The following is a 26525-nucleotide window of genomic DNA, read 5'->3' on the forward strand; positions in this document are numbered from 1 at the left end:
GACAAGTCTAAGTCAAGTCCATGGAACCTTCCTCTGCTTCTGAAAAACGTATTTAGGGGAAGAAAGAGCCCTCAGAACTCGCTTTAGGCAAATGTTTGCATACGTTTAATTCTGATTTTCTTGTGAAGAAATTAAGTAGAAGGGCGATTTTTTTTTTTTTTTGTATTTCTTTGTTTTGACATTCAACATAAGTAGGTCACACACAGACAAGAGAGCGCTAATAACAAGTTATGCAATCCCAGAGGTCTGCTATCATTATGAAAGAAACATGAGGATGGGTTTTTATAAAAGAAACACGAGGTCTAAGAATAGTAATTATCCTGTATGGACATGGGGTCACTACTTAAGTTATGAGATTCAATTGAAGATACCGTACCCATGTAGGGAAGGTGTTACATACACAAGCCTCGTGTTTGTTAACAGGTTACCGGAGATGGGGGGGGGGAGGGGGGTAACCTGTAAATCATAAACCAATCCAATTACAAATCAAATAATCAACAAAGTGATTTTACTCCTAAATGTCAAAGAATTGAGCGGTGATCTATACAACAAAACTGCTTCATTAAAAGAACATTTTAGTGTGAGGACAAACATTTATTCTTAACACTATAATACTGGAATGTAGCAATAGGTCACTGGCCCCTCTCTCTTCGGAGATGAAAGGTAATTGTATTTACCTCTTCTCTTATGACGTGGCTGGCCTTGCCTCCTATAGGAAAGCATTGGCAGGCTATTGGGTATGTGCGTCAAAGCGCCATGTTGTGCCAATCTGCATCTCCTCATAGAGATGCACCAAATCAGTGCATCTCTATGGGGGAACATTCAGCGCTTCCATTGTGCAGCACTGACCCAGGAAGCCCTTTTAGTGGCCATCTGAGTGACTGCACCTAGAGGTGTTACTAGGCAGCAATGTACACCGTGTTTACAGTGCTTAGCCTGCAGGGACATGCTGTAGACACCAGAACCAACACACTAAGCTGTATGCTATACATCAAGCTGTAGTGGTCCTGTTGCCTTTAGTGTCCTTTAAAGATAATGTTGTTTTGGTGATTTATAGTATTCCTTTAATAGCAATATAAAACACCAGATATAGAAAAACCTTATGTGTGGTCATAAATATGGTCAAAGAGGTAATATGGGCATGACCCAAGTTAATTGGAAAAAAGATCCAAATAAGGTAAATTAATCTGCCTAACAAAGGTGGAAACCCTCCATACTGAAATTGCCTCCTAAATAGAATCATTCAAATGTAATGGCAAAACAACAAAAGATTGTAATAAACTTTATTTAAACAAGATCCTAATGTTAAAATATGATAGATCGAGTAAAGTGAAAAAAATGAGAGCAGGAGAAAGTGTCTCGTTGTTATAATCAACCAGTATAAAGGGTAAAATAAATCCCAATATAAAACCTAAGTGTGCTGCATACACAAAACGATATGTATAGTATAACCTGAGAAGGGCAAAACATCCGAAGTGCTCTGGATATCGGCTACACAGCAGGCAGCATACAGAACATGTAGGGCAGTAGGCGAAAAGGTAGTCAGAGATAGATAATAGCCAGTGGGGTTCTATGAATAAGACCCCTCAGATAGAGTAGTGGGAGTAGACGTGCATCTAGTTGCATGGAGGCATAACCCCACAATAAAACCAATTGCAGGCTAACCACACTCCCAAACCAGCCATGCTAATAACCCTTCGTAGCTAGGAGGCTATCCAGAGAAATGGCTAAAGCTATCCAACCTAATCTCCTAGGGGGGGGCTATCTGCCGCTTCATGGCAGCTAAAAGATTCTATGTAGCTTGCCATGCGTGTCATAAAGAGCTGCAGCTAACACAAACGGACAGACCAACTATTCTCCCCTCAATAGAAACGTCAACTAAAAGAATAAGTGCATCGGCACACTAAGTAGCTTGGCGCACGTTTCGGCAGTAAATACTGCCTTTGTCAAGAACAAATGTGTCCAGGATTAGATTGTGTTATACATGAGGGTTCGTCCCTCCTCCTTGAATAAATTATCCAATGGGAAACTCCAGAAGTTTGTGGAACACCTCCATGGGTAAACACCCTCCTTCGTTTTTAATTATGACAAGTGAGTGTTCTGAATCCTCCAAGGGTAGGGGAAATTATATGTGCATAATAGTTAAAAACTTTAGAGTACCCTCCTATTTAGGGACGGATCTGAAAACACATAATGTGTATCACAGTAGAAATTAACATTGTACATATTCTAACTGTATCAACTGAGTTTAAACTTCAAATGTAACAACTTTGTAAACCTACAGTACAGAGAGCCGTCGCTCGGTTCTAGTATTATCTCTTTGTGTAACCACAGAGACCTATATGGAGTTATAACCTGTACCAAATATCTTGAGAATTTTTTTCTCTTTAGAGCGGCAAAAATCAGACAGATATAGGAATAAAGAATCAAATGACAGTATGGCTAGGTATAAAAAGTGCTGCTGATGTGTATAGTGTTAGACTTAACAGACTGTCTAATAGGCAATTGTAATCAGCGTAAGTTAAAATCGGCGGCTAGGCATGAAAACTGCTGCCGCTGGATTTATTGTTGCACTTGACAGGCTATCTAATGAATGATCGTTATCCGTGATCTCAGCCATTACTTCAATGTGGTGATGCACTCCTACATATGTCACTGTGGATATAAAAGCTGCTGTCACAAAAATAATAATCATTTTATCATCCCAGGAGAGTATTCCTACAAGTGTATATATATATATCAACCAATTTTCTTTTGTAATGCCCAATTGGTTAACTACAATTGATGTCCAACAGAAAATAATGGAGACTGGATATTAATAAAGCAATTATTTAATAGTAAGGCCATGTTCCCAAAAAGAATGATAAATACCAGTGTTCATAATAAGTATAACCTTGGTACATAGAATAGCAGGTAAAGTTAGATATCGTTAAATGAAAGGGGAAAATGAGAAACCCTCATTTAACCCTAGTGGATGCAGCGTTTTTAATTTATATATCCAGATACACTCCCTTGTCTCAAAAGTTTGCGAATTCTCCGCGTCTCTGGTCTCGCTTGACCAGCTCTAGGCCACAGAATTTTAGAACCTTGGGATCCCCCCTGTGGTTTTATTTATGATGTCTCGAAATAGGTGTTTCTTCTCGATTCTTGGGAGACCTCTCGTGCTCTTTTATTCTCTCCTTAAAGGGGCGAAAGGTCTTACCCTCATATTTCATATTACAGCTACATGATATTAGGTATACGAAGTCTGCCGTATTACAATTAAATAAGTGCTTGACTGTGAAGGTTTAATTACCCTCACTGTCCGTCAGCTTTTTTTGAGTCGCTTTGGATGTGTTTGCATGCGACGCATCTCCCACATTGAAAGGTGCCAAGAGGGGGAGTGCCCAGCTTTAGAGGAGCATGTCTTAGGTTGTAGATGACTTGGGACTAACATGTCCCTGAAGTTCCTGCCCCTTCGGGAGGTGATATTCACCCGTGGGCCAAGGACCTCTCAGGTGGGTATCATTAGTCAGGATTGGCCAAAATCTTTGGATACACTTTTGCACTTCATTCCATCCTGCATTGTATGTCGCAATCATACAGAGTTTTTTTTTATTCTCAGACCTTGGGCGGTCCTTTTAACAAAACATTTCTCTCAGGCTCTTTCTAGGCACTTTTTTTGGGTAGCCCTTTTCTCTGAGTTGTTGTGGGAGTGTCCTAGCTTTCAATTTGAAATCATTGATATCACTGCAGTTTTTCCATTCAACTTGATGCACGTCTACTCCCACAACTCTATCTGAGGTGTCTTTTTCATAGAACCCCACTGGCTATTACCTATCTCTGACTACCTTTTCACCTACTGTCTTACAAAGGCTACATGTTCTGTATGCTGCCTGCTGTCTGATATACTGAGCACTTTGTATGTTTTGCCCTTCTCAGGCTATACTATACATATTGTTTTGTGTATGCAGCACACTTTAAATAGGGTTTTATATAGGGATTGTTTAATACCCTTATATGGATTTTTCAATACCCTCTATACTTGTTGATTATTACAACGAGACACTTTCTCCTGCTCTCCTTTCTTTCCACTTTACTCTCTCTCTCTTTCATATTTTAACTTTAGGATCTTGTTTAAATAAAGTGTCACTATCTTTTGTTGTTTTGCCATGACCTTTTGAATGATTCGGCTTGGGAGGTAATTTCAGTTAGGCAGATGTCACGGCTCCCGGCTCCTCTGCCGGCATGGCTGCACAAAAACTAGGCAGCCACGCCGAAAGAGATTTCTGACTTACCTTGGTCCCAGCAGGCAGCTGCCCGGTCTCCCTCTGTTCCGGTCCCCAGCGGGTGCAACATTCTTAGGAACGCTGGCCGCTGCGGATTGGATTTTTATAGGAAACTTACCTTCGCCCACATCAAAGTTGGGGCCAATGTGCGTGCGACGTCACGTCATAGACGCGCACGCACCTTTTGGGGTCAGAGACAGCCAATTACAGCCTAAGGAGGGTTATTTAAACCCAAATTTCCTTTTTGTCAGTGCCCTGTCATGGTTTCCACTAGCTGGTTATCAGAGAGTGTGTTCCTGATTGCGTTTTTCTGGTATTTGACTTCCCTGATTTCTGGCATCTTTGACTTCTGGCTTTCCTCATCATTGTGTCTCATTCTGTGTCTATGACCTCAGCAAGTATTTTGACTATTTTCAAGTCCAGCCATTCTAAGGTCCGGTTAGACGTTATCCTTAGGTGTGATAGGTCCTAGGTGTGATACTATTCTGTGTGCTGGATCAACTATAATCCTGACAGCAGATTATTTTACCTTATTTGTATCTTTTTTTCTAAAACACCAGATATTGCTAATTCATAAGCACAGGTGTTTGTGTGTGTGTATATATATATATATATATAACTACAGGCCAAGGCCATATTATATATATATATATATATATATATATATATATATATATATATATATATATATATATATATATATATATATATATATATATATATACCGTATTTATTCGAGTATAACGCGCAAAATTTTGTACCGATTTTTAATCTAAAATTAGAGGTGCGCGTTATACTCGAATAAATATTAGCCCAGCAGAAGAGGGAGGGAGTGGGTGCTCCGATAATACCTCCCAGGACCGCCGGGCTCATTACAAGCCCGGCGGTCCTGGGGTGGCGGGCAGCAAGCGTTTACTCACCTCCCTGCAGCTCCCCAGTGTAAATCTCGCGAGACCCGCGGCCAGATCTGACGGCCGCGGGTCTCGCGAGATTTACACTGGGGAGCTGGAGGAGCTGCAGGGAGGTGAGTAAACGCTTGCTGCCTGGCGGTCCCGGTAGTTATCGGAGCACCCCCTCCCTCTTCTGCTGGGCTAATATTTATTCGAGTATAACGAGCAACCCTAATTTTAGATTAAAAATCGGTACAAAATTTTATACCGATTTTTTTTAATCAAAGATTAGGGGTGCGTGTTATACACGTGTGCGCGTTATACTCTAATAAATACGGTGTGTATATATATATATATATATATATATATATATATATATATATATATATATATATAATATGGCCCTGGCCTGTAGTTGTGGGAGGGGCTTGATTTCCCCTTAAAAGGGCTGACAATCCACTCCCAACTTATCGTGGATTGTCTGGCGAGTCTGAAGACTACTTCCGGTTTCAGTCCGCCATCTTGTTTCTTACCTGATTGTCCCTCGTGGTCCTGGCTCCGGTTCTACGCTTACCTGACCGCTTTCCAAACCGTTCGTTATCCCACAGCCCCTTCCGGCGTCCTCGCAGCCCGGTCTCGGCAAGGCTAGTAGTGATTCCAGAACCGTACGTCACATACTTGCCGTAAAGCAACAGTCGCAAAGTGACACGCTTTCACGGTAAGGTTTTCGTTTACTTCGGCCGTTCTGTTAAAGTCCCTGTTCGTTAAGTTACATAGCCGTCCGTCTATTTGCAGGCGCATTCGGTAAAAATGTTCCAGTTAGTTTTATACACAGTTTGCTATACGTGTTAGTTTCGTGATTTAAATGCACGAATGCAGTCATTCGTTTCGTTTCTCTACTCTGTACGTTCATATGTTTCATCAAGTCATTTCATACAGATTCGTTTCGAATTTTTGCAGTGCATACGAACGATTAGGTTAAACTATTATTCCATACAGGGGAATCCTCCCCGATCTACAGTTTTAATAGCTATGAGACTGTTCACGAATTCAGCTGCTAGACCTGATTGTTAAGTCAGATGCCCCCTATTGGTAATAAACTATATTACAGTTAGAATTAGGTGCTTATGAGTTGTGGTTTTGTATATAATTTAGACTGGTTGATATATCTATATGTAACTGACTGTTGTCATGATGTTGTTTCCACAGTTTCATTACGGGAATGATCTTCAAATGATCTTCAAATAACTTGATTTGTGCTAACTTTGTCAGAATATTTGCCTTATTGTGTTATTTCAGGTTTTATTACCATAACTTAGTAGTTCGTATACATAGAAACATGTGTCGGCAGATAAGAATGTGTCGGCAGATAAGAATGTGTCGGCAGATAAGAATGTGTCGGCAGATAAGAATGTGTCGGCAGATAAGAATGTGTCGGCAGATAAGAATGTGTCGGCAGATAAGAATGTGTCGGCAGATAAGAATGTGTCGGCAGATAAGAATGTGTCGGCAGATAAGAATGTGTCGGCAGATAAGAATGTGTCGGCAGATAAGAATGTGTCGGCAGATAAGAATGTGTCGGCAGATAAGAATGTGTCGGCAGATAAGAATGTGTCGGCAGATAAGAATGTGTCGGCAGATAAGAATGTGTCGGCAGATAAGAATGTGTCGGCAGATAAGAATGTGTCGGCAGATAAGAATGTGTCGGCAGATAAGAATGTGTCGGCAGATAAGAATGTGTCGGCAGATAAGAATGTGTCGGCAGATAAGAATGTGTCGGCAGATAAGAATGTGTCGGCAGATAAGAATGTGTCGGCAGATAAGAATGTGTCGGCAGATAAGAATGTGTCGGCAGATAAGAATGTGTCGGCAGATAAGAATGTGTCGGCAGATAAGAATGTGTCGGCAGATAAGAATGTGTCGGCAGATAAGAATGTGTCGGCAGATAAGAATGTGTCGGCAGATAAGAATGTGTCGGCAGATAAGAATGTGTCGGCAGATAAGAATGTGTCGGCAGATAAGAATGTGTCGGCAGATAAGAATGTGTCGGCAGATAAGAATGTGTCGGCAGATAAGAATGTGTCGGCAGATAAGAATGTGTCGGCAGATAAGAATGTGTCGGCAGATAAGAATGTGTCGGCAGATAAGAATGTGTCGGCAGATAAGAATGTGTCGGCAGATAAGAATGTGTCGGCAGATAAGAATGTGTCGGCAGATAAGAATGTGTCGGCAGATAAGAATGTGTCGGCAGATAAGAATGTGTCGGCAGATAAGAATGTGTCGGCAGATAAGAATGTGTCGGCAGATAAGAATGTGTCGGCAGATAAGAATGTGTCGGCAGATAAGAATGTGTCGGCAGATAAGAATGTGTCGGCAGATAAGAATGTGTCGGCAGATAAGAATGTGTCGGCAGATAAGAATGTGTCGGCAGATAAGAATGTGTCGGCAGATAAGAATGTGTCGGCAGATAAGAATGTGTCGGCAGATAAGAATGTGTCGGCAGATAAGAATGTGTCGGCAGATAAGAATGTGTCGGCAGATAAGAATGTGTCGGCAGATAAGAATGTGTCGGCAGATAAGAATGTGTCGGCAGATAAGAATGTGTCGGCAGATAAGAACCATTCGTCCCATCTAGTCTGCCCAATTTTCTAAATACTTTCATTAGTCCCTGGCCTTATCTTATAGTTAGGATAGCCTTATGCCTATCCCACGCATGCTTAAACTCCTTTACTGTGTTAACCTCTACCACTTCAGCTGGAAGGCTAATCCATGCATCCACTACCCTCTCAGTAAAGTAATACTTCCTGATATTATTTTTAAACTTTTGCCCCTCTAATTTAAGACTATGTCCTCTTGTTATGGCAGTTTTTCTTCTTTTAAATATAATCTCCTCCTTTACTGTGTTGATTCCCTTTATGTATTTAAATGTTTCTATCATATCCCCCCCCGTCTCGTCTTTCCTCCAAGCTACACACGTTAAGATCCTTTAACCTTTCCTGCTAAGTTTTATCCTGCAATCCATGAACCATGGATACATTAACATTTCATTTTACTTGGGTGCCCTGGTCATACTGACAGTTGCTTTACAAGCACAAAAACCGGTCATCTGCCTCTGTCATATTCTCACTGCTCGCCAATAGTATATGGTAGGTTCCTTGTTTTAATTCTGGCCCACTACAATGTACCCATACGCAAAAATACTCATGCAAGTCCTATCCATGGGTCGCAGCACGTCATCTACTGCCACCCTCTCGTTCATATTTTTCCGCTATATATTTTTCAGGTACGATGTCATAACCCTGTACAATTTCTATTTTTAGTGTGGTACTGGCTTTCTGAGATTTAGGTTGTCCAACTAGGTTTCTGTTTCTGGTCTTAATCCATAAGCTAGTGGTCCCGCGAGGCCGAAACTCAGGTAAACGTCCCTCGGGCCAAATCATAGTTAGCCGCCTCGCATGGTCGCTTAGAGAGCGCCTCCCATGTCACTCACATTCTATCTTATGCTTTAGTTATCACCGCGAGGCTGACACCCCGCCACAACGTTTCGGTGGTCTCATATTTCCCCTCGGGCCAACGCATAGGTAGCGCCTCTCATGCCGCTTGGCAATTAGCAGGGACTCCTCTGTCACGTTCTCAATAGCATAATTCTTCGCCGCTTGGCATCTAGCTAGCCTATCAGTACCCATCGACTTTTGTCTCAGAATAGTAATATTTGCTGTGGAATCTATTTTGGGGTACACTTCTTTTTGCCACCTTAACCTAAAATTACTCAAAACTATGGTGTCCTGGATAATATTTCATCACTTTCCCATAACAACCAAACCAACCATTATTAGAACTTCACGGCTCCATCCCTATGACATCTATATTTCGTGCTTTAAGTTTGCTTACTATTAACTAGGCTCAACCTAAATGCAAACCATTTTTCAGGACACTCCTTCCGTATAGGTGCAGCATCTGCATCCTCCTCCAACTACATTCTAGCTCATATCATCAAGGCTATGGGACGCTGGAAACCCTCCTCCTATACTCTTTACATTCCAAACCCAGTTTAAGAGTTAACACAAGCTTTTCATGACTCGTCCAAATAAACAATGTTTTGTTATGTGAATAAATTTTGTATGGTACTTTTCTTTTTGCCCACTTTTATTACAGGCAGGGCCGGATTAACATAGGGGCTGATGGAGCTGCAGCTCCAGGCCCAGGCCCATGGAATAGGCCCATTGGTTTAAATAAAAAAATAAAAAAAAATTACATTTTTTATTTTTTTTATTTTTTTTTTACACACTACTCTTAGGGTTGCCAGGTATTTCTTAGGGTTGCCAGGTATTTCTCAGAAGTATTTCTCAGGTATTTGAGGCTGCCTAGCCGGTGCCGGTATTGCAGTAATACCGGCAATACAAATGTCTGTCTCAGTATAAACACAGATTATTCTGCAATACCAGCGCCGGCCAGTAGGGGTCGCTGTTTGTGTGGAGAGAGGCAGTGATAAGAAGTTACAGCATCTCCCTCCCAGCCTGTCTCTAATCACTGATCCGCGGGGGAGCAGCTCTGCACAGAGAGTCCAGACAGCAGCTCCGAGACATGGGGACGCTGAGACATTGGGACACTGGGGAACATGGGGACCCTGAGCGTGGACGTCCGCAGGAATTTTTCTGGGGGGGGGGGGGGGAGGGGGGGCATAATTGTAATGACATCCATGCTTGGCCCCTTTTTGACAGTGTCATGAAAGGGAAGGAGCATAGTCCTTTTCACATGAAGCAAGGATGAATAGCGTTTTCACAACTATGGTGTCAGGAATATATGTTTGTATTCCTGACACTATAGTGTTCCTTTCATCAAATTACAAGAACATTCTGGTCACCATAACAACTTTATCTAAATGAAAATGCTGTGATGCAAGGAGGCCCCTGGGTGCGCTTTCTTTGAAGGGGTGAAACCGCTCTCAAATGGTTTACCCCCAAAGGCTTCCTTCAACTCCAGATCTCCAGGTCGCTCAGTGGTATTCGACTTCTGAAACAGAGTGTCAGGAAGTGCAGATTGATGTTGGGCATGGGTGCCGCTGATTGGCTAGAGTGGTCAGCTGACACTCTAAGCCAATCGCTAGTTCCCGATTCATAAAAATGAAAATGAGCTGACCCATGTAGCCAATCAGCGGCACCCCTACCCAGCGGCCCTCTGTGTTTCCTGACACTCAGTAAATAAAAGTGAACACATTAACACTGATATTGTTTGTTTTTACCTGGGGAGATGAGAAGGTCCAAAGTTTCCCTTCTGATTCTTCCTGCTCCTTGCAGACCCTTCCTGCTCCTTGCAGACCCTTCCTGCTCCTTGCAGACCCTTCCTGCTTTTTACAGACCCTTCCTACTCCTTTCTGCCCCTTCTTTCTCCTAGCAAACCCTTACTACTCCTTGCTGACCCCTCCTGCCCCTTGCAGACCCTGTGTCCCTAGTATCTCAGTATCCCCATGTGTCCCTGGTGTCTCTCAGTGTCTGTAGTGTGCCAGTGTCCCTAGTGTCTCAGTGTTCCCTAGTCTCCCAAAGTCCCCGTGTCCCCATGTCTCCTAGTGTCTCAGTGTCCCCTAGTATAAAATAAAAAATCTCAGGCACTCACTGTGATAGATTTAGGCAGGTTTATTGGACACCGCAACGTTTTGACCTGTACCCAGGTCTTTATCAAGTCTCCAATGTCCCCTATGTATCATTGTCCCCTATGTATCAGTGTCTCAGTGCCCATAGTGTCTCTGTGCCCGTAGTGTCTCTGTGCCCTCTAGTACAAAAGAAAAAAATCTCAGGCACTCACTGCTTTAAGCAGGTTTATTGGACACCGCAACATTTTGACCTGTACCCAGGTTTTTATCAAGTCTCCAGTGTCCCCTATATATCAGTGTGTCTCAGTGCCCCGTGTCCCCTCGTGTCTGTCACCCAGTGTCCCCAAGAGTCTCAGATTTCCTAGGTCTCCCAGTGTTCCCTAGTATCTGTGTCCCCATGTCTCCCAGTGTCCCCATGTCTCCCAGTGTCCCCATGTCTCCCATGTCTCCCAGTGTCCCCATGTCTCCCAGTGTCCCCATGTCTCCCATGTCTCCCATGTCTCCCATGTCTCCCAGTGTCCCCATGTCTCCCAGTGTCCCCATGTCTCCCAGTGTCCCCATGTCTCCCAGTGTCCCCATGTCTCCCAGTGTCCCCATGTCTCCCAGTGTCCCCATGTCTCCCATGTCTCCCATGTCTTCCAGTGTCTCCCATGTCTCCCATGTCTTCCAGTGTCTCCCATGTCTCCCATGTCTCCCATGTCTCCCATGTCTCCCATGTCTCCCATGTCTCCCATGTCTCCCAGTGTCCCCATGTCTCCCATGTCTCCCAGTGTCCCCATGTCTCCCATGTCTCCCAGTGTCCCCATGTCTCCCAGTGTCCCCATGTCTCCCATGTCTTCCAGTGTCTCCCATGTCTTCCAGTGTCTCCCATGTCTTCCAGTGTCTCCCATGTCTTCCAGTGTCTCCCATGTCTCCCAGTGTCCCCATGTCTCCCAGTGTCCCCATGTCTCCCAGTGTCCCCATGTCTCCCAGTGTCCCCATGTCTCCCAGTGTCCCCATGTCTCCCAGTGTCCCCATGTCTCCCAGGTCTCCCAGTGTCCCCATGTCTCCCAGTGTCCCCATGTCTCCCAGTGTCCCCATGTCTCCCAGTGTCCCCATGTCTCCCAGTGTCCCCATGTGACATGGGGACACTGGGAGACATGAGGACACAAACACTAAGGGACTAGGAGACATAGGGACACAGACATTCCCCCTTTTTGTGTATGTTCGCCCTTTCGGCCATTCTGGTTATGAGATTTGTGTCAGTAGCCCACCCTTTTACCGCATCCATAGACTTCCTGCTTTACTGGTCACTGCTGTTAGGGGGTATGGGTTTACTTGAAAGATGAAAGCATGAGATTAGCAAAGGGTATGTGTTTTCTCATAGTTGCATCCTATGAGTTTCCCTACAGCATCATCTCCATCAGATACATGACGCTTAGGAGGTAGGACTGTTTTAGTGTTTTTGGTCAATAAGATTTTGTAATTAGGCCCATCATAATTATCAGCCCCAGGCCCACTGGGCTCTTAATCCGGCCCTGATTACAGGCCTACTGCTTTGTCGGTTCCGGCACACCACAATCAACTGGTGTCCATTTATATATGTGTATTAGTTTAATATGTTATGTTACCTTTTTTCATTATGGCCAGATTGCCCCGACTACAAATTTAAGGCCTTGGCCTGTAGTTGTGGGAGGGGCTTGATTTCCCCTTAAAAGGGCTGACAATCCACTCCCAACTTATCGTGGATTGTCTGGCGAGTCACCCCTCCCACCACTCCCTCTAATCATATCACCCTCTAAGGTGGGCCCACTTTTATTACAGGCCTACTGCTTTGTCAGTTCCGGCACACCACAACCGACTGTCCATTTGTATATGTTTATTAGTTTAATATGTTATGTTACCTTTTTTCATTACGGCCAGATTGCCCCGACTACAAATATGTGTATGTGTGTATATGTATGTATATATATGTGTGTGTATATATGTATGTATGTGTGTGTATATATATATATATATATATATGTGTGTGTGTGTGTGTATATATGTATGTATGTATGTATTCAATAAGTAGTGCGTTTTAAAAAGGTTTCTGTGTGTACAGATATTTGGAATTTTTATTGATGGACTGCCACATTCAGTTAATCCACTTGCACTTGTTGACTTGCACTTTCACGTGTTTTACTATGCTCATTGTTCGTCTGTCACTTTGCTCCTGTGGTGGAGCTGTTACTGGATATTTATTGCTGGTTTCTCTTGTCTTATAGAATATTTGAAGGGGCCAAAGGGTATCACTATATTCCCAGTATGCTTCATCACCAAAAATTTAAACCTGAGAGCTTGTAAATCGCAGTGTGGTCAAAATGGCATTCATGTGTTCATTCTCGTTACATCTTTAGATTCTCCAATCAGAAAGTGCGCTCGATAGCTGTGAAATGGATTGACAGTGCTCTGAGTGATGATGAATTGGCTGATTTTCTGCCACAGTTTGTGCAGGTTAGACCTAGTCCAATCGGTTATCTATATGTAATTAATTTACAGATATTTTAATGGTTTTCGTTTTGATGTGTGTTTTATAGGCTCTACGATATGAAATCTATTTGGATAGTGCTCTTGTAAGATTCCTTTTATCTCGGGCTTTGGGAAATATTCGCATTGCACATTATCTGTATTGGTAAGATTTGTTTTATATTATTTTATGTTTTTTGTATTAGGAGGGACAGTCCAGTCATATCTATATCCATGTATCAGAATACACACTTTGCAAGAAATTGGCATCCTGTTAACAAACTAGTTAGGAAATGCTCTAGGGAACCCTTCAGCGGAGGAGCAAGGAGCCCACTGGGGTCGGGGAGGAGTGGGGCGCCCTCTGGGGTCGGGGAGGAGTGGGGCGCCCTCTGGGGTCGGGGAGGAGTGGGGCGCCCTCTGGGGTCGGGGAGGAGCGGGGCGCCCTCTGGGGTCGGGGAGGAGCGGGGCGCCCTCTGGGGTCGGGGAGGAGCGGGGCGCCCTCTGGGGTCGGGGAGGAGCGGGGCGCCCTCTGGGGTCGGGGAGGAGCGGGGCGCCCTCTGGGGTCGGGGAGGAGCGGGGCGCCCTCTGGGGTCGGGGAGGAGCGGGGCGCCCTCTGGGGTCGGGGAGGAGCGGGGCGCCCTCTGGGGTCGGGGAGGAGCGGGGCGCCCTCTGGGGTCGGGGAGGAGCGGGGCGCCCTCTGGGGTCGGGGAGGAGCGGGGCGCCCTCTGGGGTCGGGGAGGAGCGGGGCGCCCTCTGGGGTCGGGGAGGAGCGGGGCGCCCTCTGGGGTCGGGGAGGAGCGGGGCGCCCTCTGGGGTCGGGGAGGAGCGGGGCGCCCTCTGGGGTCGGGGAGGAGCGGGGCGCCCTCTGGGGTCGGGGAGGAGCGGGGCGCCCTCTGGGGTCGGGGAGGAGCGGGGCGCCCTCTGGGGTCGGGGAGGAGCGGGGCGCCCTCTGGGGTCGGGGAGGAGCGGGGCGCCCTCTGGGGTCGGGGAGGAGCGGGGCGCCCTCTGGGGTCGGGGAGGAGCGGGGCGCCCTCTGGGGTCGGGGAGGAGCGGGGCGCCCTCTGGGGTCGGGGAGGAGCGGGGCGCCCTCTGGGGTCGGGGAGGAGCGGGGCGCCCTCTGGGGTCGGGGAGGAGCGGGGCGCCCTCTGGGGTCGGGGAGGAGCGGGGCGCCCTCTGTCAACAGGGAACCCTCCGAGACCAGTGAGTGTTTACTCTGAGCAGGAATTATTTAACATATCAAATCTTTTCCAGAAATAGATTGTGTATAAATGTGGTATCCACATAATGCTTTTTCAATGTTTGTTGTGTATGTTATGTGATTGAATGTGACTCAGTTTTTATCTTCCAGGTCACTGAAAGATTCGCTGAATGATCCTTATTTGGGGAAAAGGTATGAGCAGATCCTTGGTGCCTTACTTTCAGTTTGTGGAAAAGGACTGCGCAGTGAACTGGAAAAACAGACTAGACTTACTCAGGTGCTTGGAGCTGTAGCTGAAAAAGTTCGCCAGACCAGCGGTTCTGCGAGACAGGTGTGATTGTGTTGTTTTTTTGGGGGGATGATGAGGCTGGGATTGGCTTTCTTTACCTATAGTGCACAGTTAGATAACATTTGGCACTCCAGATGTTGTGGATTACATCTCCCATAACACACAGCCAAAATGCTGGCAAAGCATGGAAGATGTAGTCCACAACATCTGGAGTGCCAAAGGTTGCCTATTATTCTACTGCATAAACAGCATATTTGACATATTTTTTTTTAAATGAAATGCCTTAAAACGAGTTGCAAATAGCAGATATCAACCACATCAGTAATTGTATGAATAATCTGTTGTCATGAGCTTGTTAAGGAAGGTTAGCGGCTCTAAGCGGTAGTCCTCTTAGCGGCTCTAAGCGGTCGTCAATGCAATTATCATTTCAGGTAAGAGCTTCCTTTAGATGAACATAACAGGGTTCTAACCGTGTTAATTCCAATACTTTTTCTGGCAATAACATACTTTTTCTTGTAATTGAAGAGAAATAAGTGGGTACTGGACCATGTGCCTATTCACATACAATCACACACACAAGATGTCCCTGTATCTATTGTGAATATTTTAATGTTTTGTGGTCTCAGGTGGCTCTTCAAGAGGGCATGGAGCGTGTACAGCTTCTGTTCAGGAAGAGTTTTTGCCGTCTTCCCCTAAACCCCAGCCTGGTTGCCAGAGAACTTAACACTAAGGTTCGTAGAATTTTCTGAATTTTTCTGAATAATTCCCATAAGGGATTTTATTCTTCAATAGCTGGGTGGCTATAGGTTTGCAACTTGTATCATTCTCTGAATTTAGATTAAATTAATATGATTACCATGCACACATGCCAAGTCACTCACTGTCTGCATTGACTGAATTGTCATTTGCTCTGCAGATTTTATCTTTGTATCTGACTATTGATAGTAGATGCCTGAGTTGTTACAGGTACAAGATAGTATTTCCTATCAATTGCAGGTCTCCCAACTGATGACCTGTATATTGGTACCCCTTGGTGGATTGCTGCAGTGTGCTTGGCCGTACGAGTACTTTAATTAGATATTACTTTATTTCTACAGGTATGTTCTTTCTTCAACTCTAACGCTGTGCCGCTGAAAATCACCATGGTCAATGCCGATCCGGTAGGGGAGGAAATTAACGCCATGTTTAAGGTGTGGTTCTGCAGTGCTAATTTTTTAATTAGTTGTTTTTTTTATATTTCTATTAGTGGCTTTATAGTCCCCCAAATCTTTTTACAGTGTGGATTTCAGAACTTTAAAATATCTCTGTTTAAGTTTTAGTTACTTGGGTGGCACGGAAGGGGAGAGAGGACGTCCCAGGGGACAGACTGATTAGAATACTTAGGAGGCATGGAGAGGGGAGGGACGTGCCGCTATTTATATGCATAGCTGTAACATTACTTTTGTTCCACGCCAGCTAATGACGCTGCCTGGTCTAATATCTATGTATCAGTAAAGTGGTCATGGTGCTTGGAGTAAGCTTTTAAGTGAGCTGGGATTAGGGTTCATGGAAAGGGATCTTATTTTCTCAGATTGGAATTATGATGCTGATTTTGGCGACTCTTTCAGGTGGGGGAAGATCTGCGCCAGGATATGCTTGCACTGCAGATGATAAAGATTATGGATAAACTCTGGCTTCAAGAAGGACTAGACCTTCGCATGGTCATCTTTAAGTGTCTTTCGACTGGCAAAGACAAAGGTGTGTTACCTGATTGTCAAATTGCTCTAAATGCTGGTGCAGGCGTGGAAGAAATACTTGGGTTTTTCTTCCATTGATGGATTGGATCCTATAGTAAAGGTCCAAATCTGAACGGGTTCTGTCACATCTCAGACTTCATGTTTAAAACCTGTATATACACATAGCTTTATTTTCCTAAACAATACATATCTTTTCATTTAAAGGAACACTCTAAGCACCAAAACGACTTTACTTTAAGTGGTTTTGGTGTAAAGATCATGCCCCTGCAGTCTCACTGCTCAATTCTGTCATTTAGGAGTTAATGGTGGAACGCACGCAAGAGTTGCGATGTGTTCCATGGGGATCGAGGAGTGCAATCTGCGCATGCATGAATCAATTGCAGCACTTGGTGCCATAATTCAAAAACCCAGCTTTATGAACATTTAAAGCCCAGATCAGCTGATGAATTCTTTAAGTGTGGTTTATGTCAGCATCCTTCCTAAGCATACAAGAGGCGTTGATAAGGTAGGATTCAGCTGTCCTATTGTTTTACAAATGTATTCTAATAATTTCCTCACCAATTTAATTAGTATTGCACTTTAACTCCCTAATGGACTAATCCAGTGAGTTATAATTATAATTTGTTATTTCCTGCTCTGTTAATATCTTGCAACAGCTTCCTCTGTGTGATTAAAGTTCAATTATAAGAACCGGAGATAAGAACTTTTCAAGTAAACACACTGTGCAGTCACATCTGATTGAAAATTAAAAAAAATCTGTGAGTCACAGCCAGGGGTTGTGTGACTAGGGTTACAAATGCAGTAACAAAAGTGATTCACCTCCTAAGTGTTTGAGCAGTGAGACTGCAGGGACACCAGTATTCCAAAACTGCTTAATTAAGCTTAAGATGGTTTTGTGCTTATCATGGGGGAGGGGGTTTTAAATGGCTAAGCTAAGGAAGGTTATTACTGACTTATATAAATTCATTTTGCAGTAAAGCTTTCATAACCCTTGATACAGCTATCCATGTTTTTACAGAAACCGCAAAGCTTTTGTAACCCCTGTATCCCGCTACACATAATTTACAGCAACAGTAACATTTTTAGAACCTCTGTATCCTGCTACACATATTTAACAGCAACAGTAAAGCTTTTAGAACCTCTGTATCCCACTTCACATCTTTTATTGCAATCATGCACCTCTGTATCCTGCTGCGCATGTTTTACAGCAACAGTAAAGCTTTGATAACTCCTGTATCCCACTGCTCATCTTTTATTGCAACAGTAAAGCTTTTGCAACTCCTGTATCCCACTGCGCATCTTTTATTGCAACAGTAAAGCTTTTGTAACTACTGTATCCCGCTGCGCATCTTTTATTGCAACAGTAAAGCTTTTATAACCCCTGTATCCCGCTGCGCATCTTTTATTGCAACAGTAAAGCTTTTGTAACTACTGTATCCCGCTGCGCATCTTTTATTGCAACAGTAAAGCTTTTATAACCCCTGTATCCCGCTGCGCATCTTTTATTGCAACAGTAAAGCTTTTAAAACCCTTGTATCCCGCTGCGCATCTTTTATTGCAACAGTAAAGCTTTTAAAACCCCTGTATCCCGCTGCGCATCTTATATTGCAACAGTAAAGCTTTTGTAACTACTGTATCCCGCTGCGCATCTTTTATTGCAACAGTAAAGCTTTTATAACCCCTGTATCCCGCTGCGCATCTTTTATTGCAACAGTAAAGCTTTTATAACCCCTGTATCCCGCTGCGCATCTTTTATTGCAACAGTAAAGCTTTTAAAACCCCTGTATCCCGCTGCGCATCTTTTATTGCAACAGTAAAGCTTTTATAACCTATGTGTCCCGCTACGCATGTTTTACAGCAGCAATTTTTTTTTTAATCCTTGTATCCCACTATGCATGTTTTACAGCAGCAATAAAACTTTTATAACCCCTGATATCACAGAAGCAATAAGGCTTTTATAACCCCCATCCCACGACACATGTTTTACTGAAGCAATAAAGCTTTTATAACCCCAAAATCCCATTACACATGTTTTACAGGAGCAGTAAGACCTTTATAACCCCCATACCATGGTATATGCCTAAGTCACTACTCCTGTTTTACTGTGGCAATAGAGCTTTTATAGCCCTCTAATGCCGCTACACATGTTTTACAAGAGCAGTAAGGTCTTTATAACCCCAGTATTCCACTGCACATGTTTTACAGGGGCATTAAGACCTTTATAACCCCTGCATTCTACTACATGTGTTTTACAGGAGCAGTAAGGCCTTTATAACCCCTGTATTCCTCTGCGCATGTTTTACAGGGGCATTAAGACCTTTATAACCCCTGTATTCCACTGCACATGTTTTACAAGAGCAGTAAGCCTTTTATAACTATATTCTGCTAAGTATGTTTTACATAGTGTTACATAATTTCCTTTTGTACTATGCATCTTCAGTCCCGAAGAGTGCATGGATCTTACATTTCGGTTTATTTTGACATTGTCCGCTTTCTGTATGCATTAAACACCGGGTGTGCATGGTTTTGTCAAAAACTAAAATGTGTGTAAAATGTACTTGTCTTTGGTATACAGACTGTTAATTTGCCTTGCTTATTGCATAGCAGTAGGGTATTAAAATAGTCACTAAACAGTCAATAAGCAACTTTTTATCAAAGTGTGTTCCCAAATACACCATTTTGTTGTAAATCCATTGGGAATGAAAGTTAATTTCTATTAAATGTCTTGGGCATGTCAGTAAAATTATATAAAAATATAAATAATACAATAAATAGACCGTTTTATTGGAAGGTTGTAACAGATCCACTGTAACAGATCCACTGTAACAGATCCACTTTATTCACGAAAGTGGGAATTCAATGAATTTCAAGAAAGGTAATAGGGAGGAGTCGGGCAACTATAGGCCAGTAAGCCTAACTTCAGTAGTGGGGAAAGTGATGGAAACCATGTTAAAGGATAGGATTGTTGAACATCTAAAAACACATGGATTTCAAGATCAGAGACAACATGGGTTTACTTCAGGGAGATCATGCCAAACTAATCTTATTGATTTTTTTGATTGGGTAACTAAAATTATAGATCAGGGTGGTGCAGTAGACATTGCTTACCTCGGTTTCAGTAAGGCTTTTGACACTGTTGCACATAGAAGGCTTATCAACAAACTACAATCTTTGAGTTTGGATTCCAATATTGTTGAATGGGTAAGGCAGTGGCTGAGTGACAGGCAACAGAGGGTTGTAGTCAATGGAGTATATTCGAAGCTTGGGCTTGTCACCAGTGGGGTACCTCAGGGATCTGTACTTGGACCCATTCTCTTTAATATTTTTATTAGTGATATTGCAGAAGGTCTTGATGGTAAGGTGTGTCTTTTTGCGGATGATACTAAGATATGTAACAGGGTTGATGTTCCAGGAGGGATAAGCCAAATGGAAAATGATTTAGGTAGACTAGAAAAATGGTCAGAGTTGTGGCAACTGACATTTAATGTGGATAAGTGCAAGATAATGCATCTTGGACGTAAAAACCCAAGGGCAGAGTACAGAATATTTGATAGAGTCCTAACCTCAACATCTGAGGAAAGGGATTTAGGGGTGATTATTTCTGATGACTTAAAGGTAGGCAGACAATGTAATAGAGCAGCAGGAAATGCTAGCAGAATGCTTGGTTGTATAGGGAGAGGTATTAGCAGTAGAAAGAGGGAAGTGCTCATGCCATTGTACAGAACACTGGTGAGACCTCACTTGGAGTACTGTACACAGTACTGGAGACCCTATCTTCAGAAGGATATTGATACCTTAGAGAGAGTTCAAAGAAGGGCTACTAAACTGGTTCATGGATTGCAGGATAAAACTTACCAGGAAAGGTTAAAGGATCTTAACATGTATAGCATGGAGGAAAGACGAGACAGGGGGGATATGATAGAAACATTTAAATACATAAAGGGAATCAACACAGTAAAGGAGGAGACTATATTTAAAAGAAGAAAAACTACCACAAGAGGACATAGTCTTAAATTAGAGGGACAAAGGTTTAAAAATAATATCAGGAAGTATTACTTTACTGAGAGGGTAGTGGATGCATGGAATAGCCTTCCAGCTGAAGTGGTAGAGGTTAACACAGTAAAGGAGTTTAAGCATGCGTGGGATAGGCATAAGGCTATCCTAACTATAAGATAAGGCCAGGGACTAATGAAAGTATTTAGAAAACTGGGCAGACTAGATGGGCCGAATGGTTCTTATCTGCCGTCACATTCTATGTTTCTATGTTTCTATGTTTCAAATTAAAGGCCAGAATAGCCGACCTGAAAGCATAGCTGATTTAGCGAATTTTTCTAAATCGGCTATATTGACCTTAAATTTAAAATTCACTTTAAATTCTCCCCTTAGTGAATAACCCTGTACATGATAGACTTGTATCGCGATCAGCGGTTTTCACGAAAGACAGTGAATGCTACTGTTCTGACCATCCTCTGCTCTGTCTGCCAGGCCTAGTGGAATTAGTTCTGTCATCAGATACCCTGAGGAAAATCCAAGTGGAATATGGAGTGACGGGATCTTTCAAGGACAAACCTCTCGCAGAGTGGCTGAGAAAATACAACCCATCTGAGGAAGAGTATGAGAAGGTGAGCTGCTTCATCGCCCATAGAAATGATTTTAAAATGGGTGCATTAACCCATTGAATGCTCAGGTGAAGTAAGAATGTTGGAGCCTCAATAGTTTTAAACAGATTTTAACAAATTAAGTCTTGCCTTAATGTAGGAAGTACAGGGATCTCCTCCTGAGATGAATTCAAAGCAATTGTTTTATTCCAGGCCTCGGAAAACTTCATATATTCCTGCGCTGGGTGTTGCGTTGCTACATACGTGCTCGGGATCTGCGATCGTCACAACGATAACATTATGCTGAGAAACACTGGACATATGTTTCACATCGATTTTGGGAAGTTTCTGGGACATGCACAGATGTTTGGTAGCTTTAAAAGGTAAGTTTTAGAAAACCTAAACTTTTCTTGTTTTAAATGAAAGTCAATGAAAGCCAAGGAGTCGTCAATAATACAATTTATATTACGCAAAATCTGACTGTAATCCTTTCGATGTCAAACAGTCTAAGGGGAATGCTGTTCATTTGGGATTAGGCACGGTATATTTTTAGGTTTATGTCTATATATCTGACCATCTGCAAATCATATACAATATCCCGGAAATCACACACATATTGTATAGTATTTGCGGGCAACCCAATTGGTATTATCACTGAACAGGGGCACTGTCAGGTGCCACGGCCCTTTAATAGCGCAACCAGGCCGCTGTAGTATCGGCCAGCAGGAAGGAAGTGACAGCAGATCACTTCCTCCCAGCTTTGCACAAAGTGTCGAGAGGGAGGGGGGAGGTGGTGGCACCACAGGCAGAGGGCAGGCTTGAGTGAGCTGCTTCATGCTCACTCTCATCAGCTTCAGCCAGTATCACCAGGACTCTAAGCAAGCCACTCTCCTGGACACACAAGGTATGTTAACACGAGAGTGGCTGCAAATATAAAAATTATAACATCTGTGTGTCAGATTGTGTGTGTGTGTGTGTGCCAGTGTCAATGTGTGTGCATGGTATGTGTCAGTGTGTTAATAGTGTGTGAATAGTTGTCTCAGCCAATGAGCAAGACTTTCACTACCAGGCTTAGCTCATTGGCTAAGAGCACTCAGGTGACAATCTTAGCCATTGAGTCAGACATTCATTGCAGGGCTTAGCTTATTGGCGCTAACAGGAGCTTTTAGCAGGAATTTCCACCTTTGAAAGAAGTTGTGAGTTGTGCCTGGTGGATGCCAGGACAGTAGTCTAACCATTCACAAATTATTTGACTGCTTGCATTGAAAGTGCGCCATGGCACTTCGTAGCACCATAACCACCATATTTGACAATAGTGGTTATGGTGTTTGGACTGTTCCTTTAAAAGATGTTTTTTTTTTTTTCTTTTCTTTCCAGGGACAGGGCCCCCTTTGTATTGACCTCAGACATGGCCTATGTAATTAACGGAGGGGAAAAGCCCACCAGCCGATTCCAGTTATTTGTGGATCTCTGCTGTCAGGCGTACAACTTGTTGAGGAAACATTCACACCTAATCCTTAATCTGCTTTCATTGGTTAGTAGTGTAATCTTGTTTTTCTAAATACCTTTATCGGTACTATTTGGTTTCTACTTATTACCAGACTAACGGCAGTTATTAAAGGGAAACTCCAAACACCATAACCACTACAGCCTGTAGACTAGACTGGCATTGGTTGATGTGATTCATCAGCAAAAACTGGCTTCGTTCTGAAAAAGCCATTCATGTATACCACTTTTTTTTTTGCCTATATTTATTAAAGTCTGCAAAAGTTACAAACTCATTAAACATAGTGAGTATTAAAATATGCTTGTGAGAAAAATAACATCTCTGTGCCAGTTATAGATTAAATATTGGTGGAATGCATTCACTGAAAACAGTGGGAGGGGGTGGGGGGGAAATGACAAAAAATTTGTAAAAATAATAAATGGGTCACACTGAGTAGAATAAACAAGGTGAGAATCTTCCAGGCTTCAGTCAGTACCTCAAAGTTTGCTGGGTGAGATAAAAATTATGTTTTTCCTGTTGCAAGATTTGGTGTAAGGAAGGCCTCTGAAAGTTTGCCGTTTTGGTGTTTTTATGTAACCACATAAAGCACTAGTGGTAATAGGGGAAGCAAAATTACTAATTTGATACAATTCACACTCAACATTGCCCATAACCGTATGGCCTATGAAGAGTTTGGGGGACTAGTGTTCTTGCCACGGACGATAGTCCCATACAGATAATCCACTGGCATTGCAGGTTAACGTAGCCGCATCTGACCCCAGAGACTGTTTTTCTGGTACATGTTAATCCCGTGTGATGCAATGGTTGTTAGAACTATTGTTTGTGTGCTTGGATATTGTCGGTTTGCTCTTCTTTTCTATTGTTTTGAATAGAATATTGTTAATGCAATGAAATCAGTTTGTAAACCTGATTGTCAGTGACAATGAATAGGTGAGTGATTTAAAGTGCTGAAGTCAAGCACTACTTCCATGTGTATGTAAGACTCTGTTCTTCCAAAATAGAAGATTAGTTTTCTACTCCATCAAGTGTCTGGTTTATAGTGGTTGAGAGAAAGCAGTGCTTCTGCCACCTCAAGGGAGGAGAGAGGTAAACAGTGTAACAGACTGAGTCTAAACTTGAAACAAGTGGCTCTGTCACCCCAAATCAAAAACTTGAAAAATGAAATACTCACATCATTTGGCTGGAGTTTCACTGAAATTCCAACCAAGTTAAAATATATATCATAAGGCAAAGCAGGGGCTACTTTTTCTCAGTATTTTTCTTTTCTTGACAAGGTTTGGCAAAAGGCTGTGCTACCTTTTCTCAAGCTTGTCTTTTCCCCCACCCGTCACCCTCTATGGAGGGTCTGGCAGGATGCTCCATAGAACTCAATATTGTAATCTCTCTTATGCGTATGAGTGCAGTTCTGACACTGAAGATAAGCAAATTGAAGAGGATGAAGGCATATACAAGGGACAGGTTCAGATTAGTGAAACTCCCTCTGGCTCCCTCTGAACACCACAATGTCACAGTTGGTGATCTTTGCAAATAATTCAAAGTCCCCAGATGGTGACAGAACATCTGTAAAGGCATTTTTAATTTCCGGGAATATTGCTTGTTAAATGGCGAAAAATAGATAACATTTCATAATATTTGGTGCATTTTCTAGATGCTCTCCTCTGGTTTACCTGAACTCACAGGAATTCAGGATTTGAAATATGTTGTGGATGCTCTCCAGACTCAAGCTACAGACGCCGAAGCCACCACTTTCTTCACAAGGTACAATGGCAAAGCTAATGGTTTAAAAAAAAAAAAAAAAAGTAAATATTGTGAAATTATGATTTTAACCTCTTCGCGATAGTATTATTGCAGTCCTACCATTCAAATTTCCGTCATGTACTAAAATGAAAGCCAGATCGCTGCAACCGCAGACTGGCTGCTGCTGGTCTACCTCTAACAGCGAGGCAGTCATGCTCTCCCAGCACATGTGATCGCTGTAATAGCTAGTCACAGCAATCACTGTGCTGCTGAAACATTTGAACCGCCTCCCTCCAGGTCTATATACGTAGTGAAGTGGAGAGGAACAGATCGGTGCTGATCTGTTTCTCCCTGCAAAATAAAAAGTGTTCGTAAAGAAATCCAATCCCCCTTTACTCTATTCTATTTAAATTAAACCCTTCCATGTCCTTTGATCACTGCTTGCAATCATCAGACTATAGATCACAGTATTTTACTGTGTTCTGATTTTTTTTATTTATTTATTTATTTATTTGCCTCTCGGGGGTTACATTTATTCAATTTGTTATTGTAATGTTTTTAAATTGGTTGTTTGGGGTGGGTGGCAGTCAGTGGGAAATTGGGGAATTTACTGTTGGGAAACCTAGGGGTTAACTGTAAAAAAAAAAGTAAACAATTTAAAAAAAAAAAACGCTTGTTACCACTATCTTAGTACAAGTTAGCGAATAAATGATCCCACACAAAGGTTCAAAATATGCCTTTTGAAATACCTTGGGGTGTCTTCTTTAACAAATTGTAGACTTCTGTTGGATCGTTTGAATTAGCAACCTGCTAATATGCTACAAAATTGAACACCCATCAACACCATCTATGTAAAAACCTGAAATTGTCACATCTCTTACAGCACTGTAACTTTGCAAAATAGTGCGTAGGATGGTCATGCATTGTGCATCTTGTTTTACTCAGAAGATGTAAGTGAGCATAATTTGGGGGATGTTATCACAGTAGCACATATCAAATGTACAAAATACCCAGCAAAAATCTAACATACATAGACAATGCCATTTTTTCCATCACAAACTTTAAGATAAATTGGTGAAAAAATGGCAGCAAGTTAAGTCACAACATACGCCATTTTATTGGAGATTTTTTTTTAGCTTGAAAACTATCTTAGTAGAGATCGATACGTTGAGTGTTTTTTCCTGTTGTTGCAAAACCAACTCCAGAATGGGTCCAGATGAATTTAAGGGTTTCTCTGTCTACTATAGGAGGGGGGATGCTTGTTGGAGTCATTAAGTTTTGGGTTTATAACCTGTATAAAATATTAATACTGTGCTATGCACAAATCACCTTGTGGAGCAAAGCAATATATAAATTAATCATTTTAAAGGTGTGTATATATACTCCATATTTCTTATTTGTGTTTGATTTGACATTAATAGTGTATTCATATTAACAATATGCAGTGTATAAAATCTACTTGTGAAGTAAAATATTAAACATATATATATATATATATATATATATATATATATATAAAGTACACAGTCCTGAAATTGAAAAATCAATAAATGTAAAAGATAGAAAGACAAAAGAAAATGCAGCAGATACTAAAACATATTTTTTAGATATGCTAATGTAATAATAAAGCTAACATATGAAAGCAAACATAATCTACAAATCTATTATTACTTACTATGTGGAAGCTAAGAATGAGGAAGATGGAACTGCATTTGGAACTGCATTTGGACCAGGTGTGGTCCGTCTTGTCGCTGCATTTTATAAACATTGTTCAAACACTTTATTGCTGCTACTAGGTGTAAAGTTTAAGCATAATTTAAAGCTGATGTCTGAGATAAAATTAAGAGTTAAACCACAACTAATGTTATCTTATAATATACATTTTCTAATGTTTTCATAAAGTTTGCAAGTATGTTGTCACTGTTTGTAATTCTATTTAAATTACTTTCTGATTTTGTTTTTTAGACTTATCGAATCCAGTCTGGGTAGTGTGGCTACCAAGTTTAATTTCTTTATTCACAATCTGGCCCAGCGCTTTTCTGGGCTCCCTTCAAATGATGAACCTATCCTTTCATTTTCCCCCAAAACATACTCTCTGAAACAGGATGGTCGCATCCGAGGGGCCTCGGTCTTCACTTACCACAAGAGATATAATCCAGATAAATTCTATGTGAGTTTTTATTTTTTTATATGATATAAACTGTACTGAACTTTCTGCTTTTTCT

The 26525-nt window shown here is 42.2% G+C and overlaps 1 protein-coding gene across 2 annotated transcripts in view; it reads left to right on the forward strand.

The window, feature by feature from the left end:
- PIK3C2A (phosphatidylinositol-4-phosphate 3-kinase catalytic subunit type 2 alpha) overlaps positions 1-26525 on the forward strand; it is a 101066-nt gene that overhangs the window by 64436 nt on the left and 10105 nt on the right. For both annotated transcript variants that reach the window (XM_063438277.1, XM_063438276.1), the window contains exons 17-27: positions 13127-13223; positions 13307-13401; positions 14584-14764; positions 15349-15453; positions 15820-15912; positions 16330-16459; positions 20944-21080; positions 21270-21439; positions 22434-22590; positions 24212-24321; positions 26266-26470. In XM_063438277.1, coding sequence (XP_063294347.1) covers positions 13127-13223; positions 13307-13401; positions 14584-14764; positions 15349-15453; positions 15820-15912; positions 16330-16459; positions 20944-21080; positions 21270-21439; positions 22434-22590; positions 24212-24321; positions 26266-26470 — 1480 coding nt within the window. The remainder of the gene's footprint in view (positions 1-13126; positions 13224-13306; positions 13402-14583; positions 14765-15348; positions 15454-15819; positions 15913-16329; positions 16460-20943; positions 21081-21269; positions 21440-22433; positions 22591-24211; positions 24322-26265; positions 26471-26525) is intronic.

Source organism: Pelobates fuscus, chromosome 12 (genome assembly GCF_036172605.1).
Source record: "Pelobates fuscus isolate aPelFus1 chromosome 12, aPelFus1.pri, whole genome shotgun sequence".
NCBI lineage: Eukaryota > Metazoa > Chordata > Amphibia > Anura > Pelobatidae > Pelobates > Pelobates fuscus.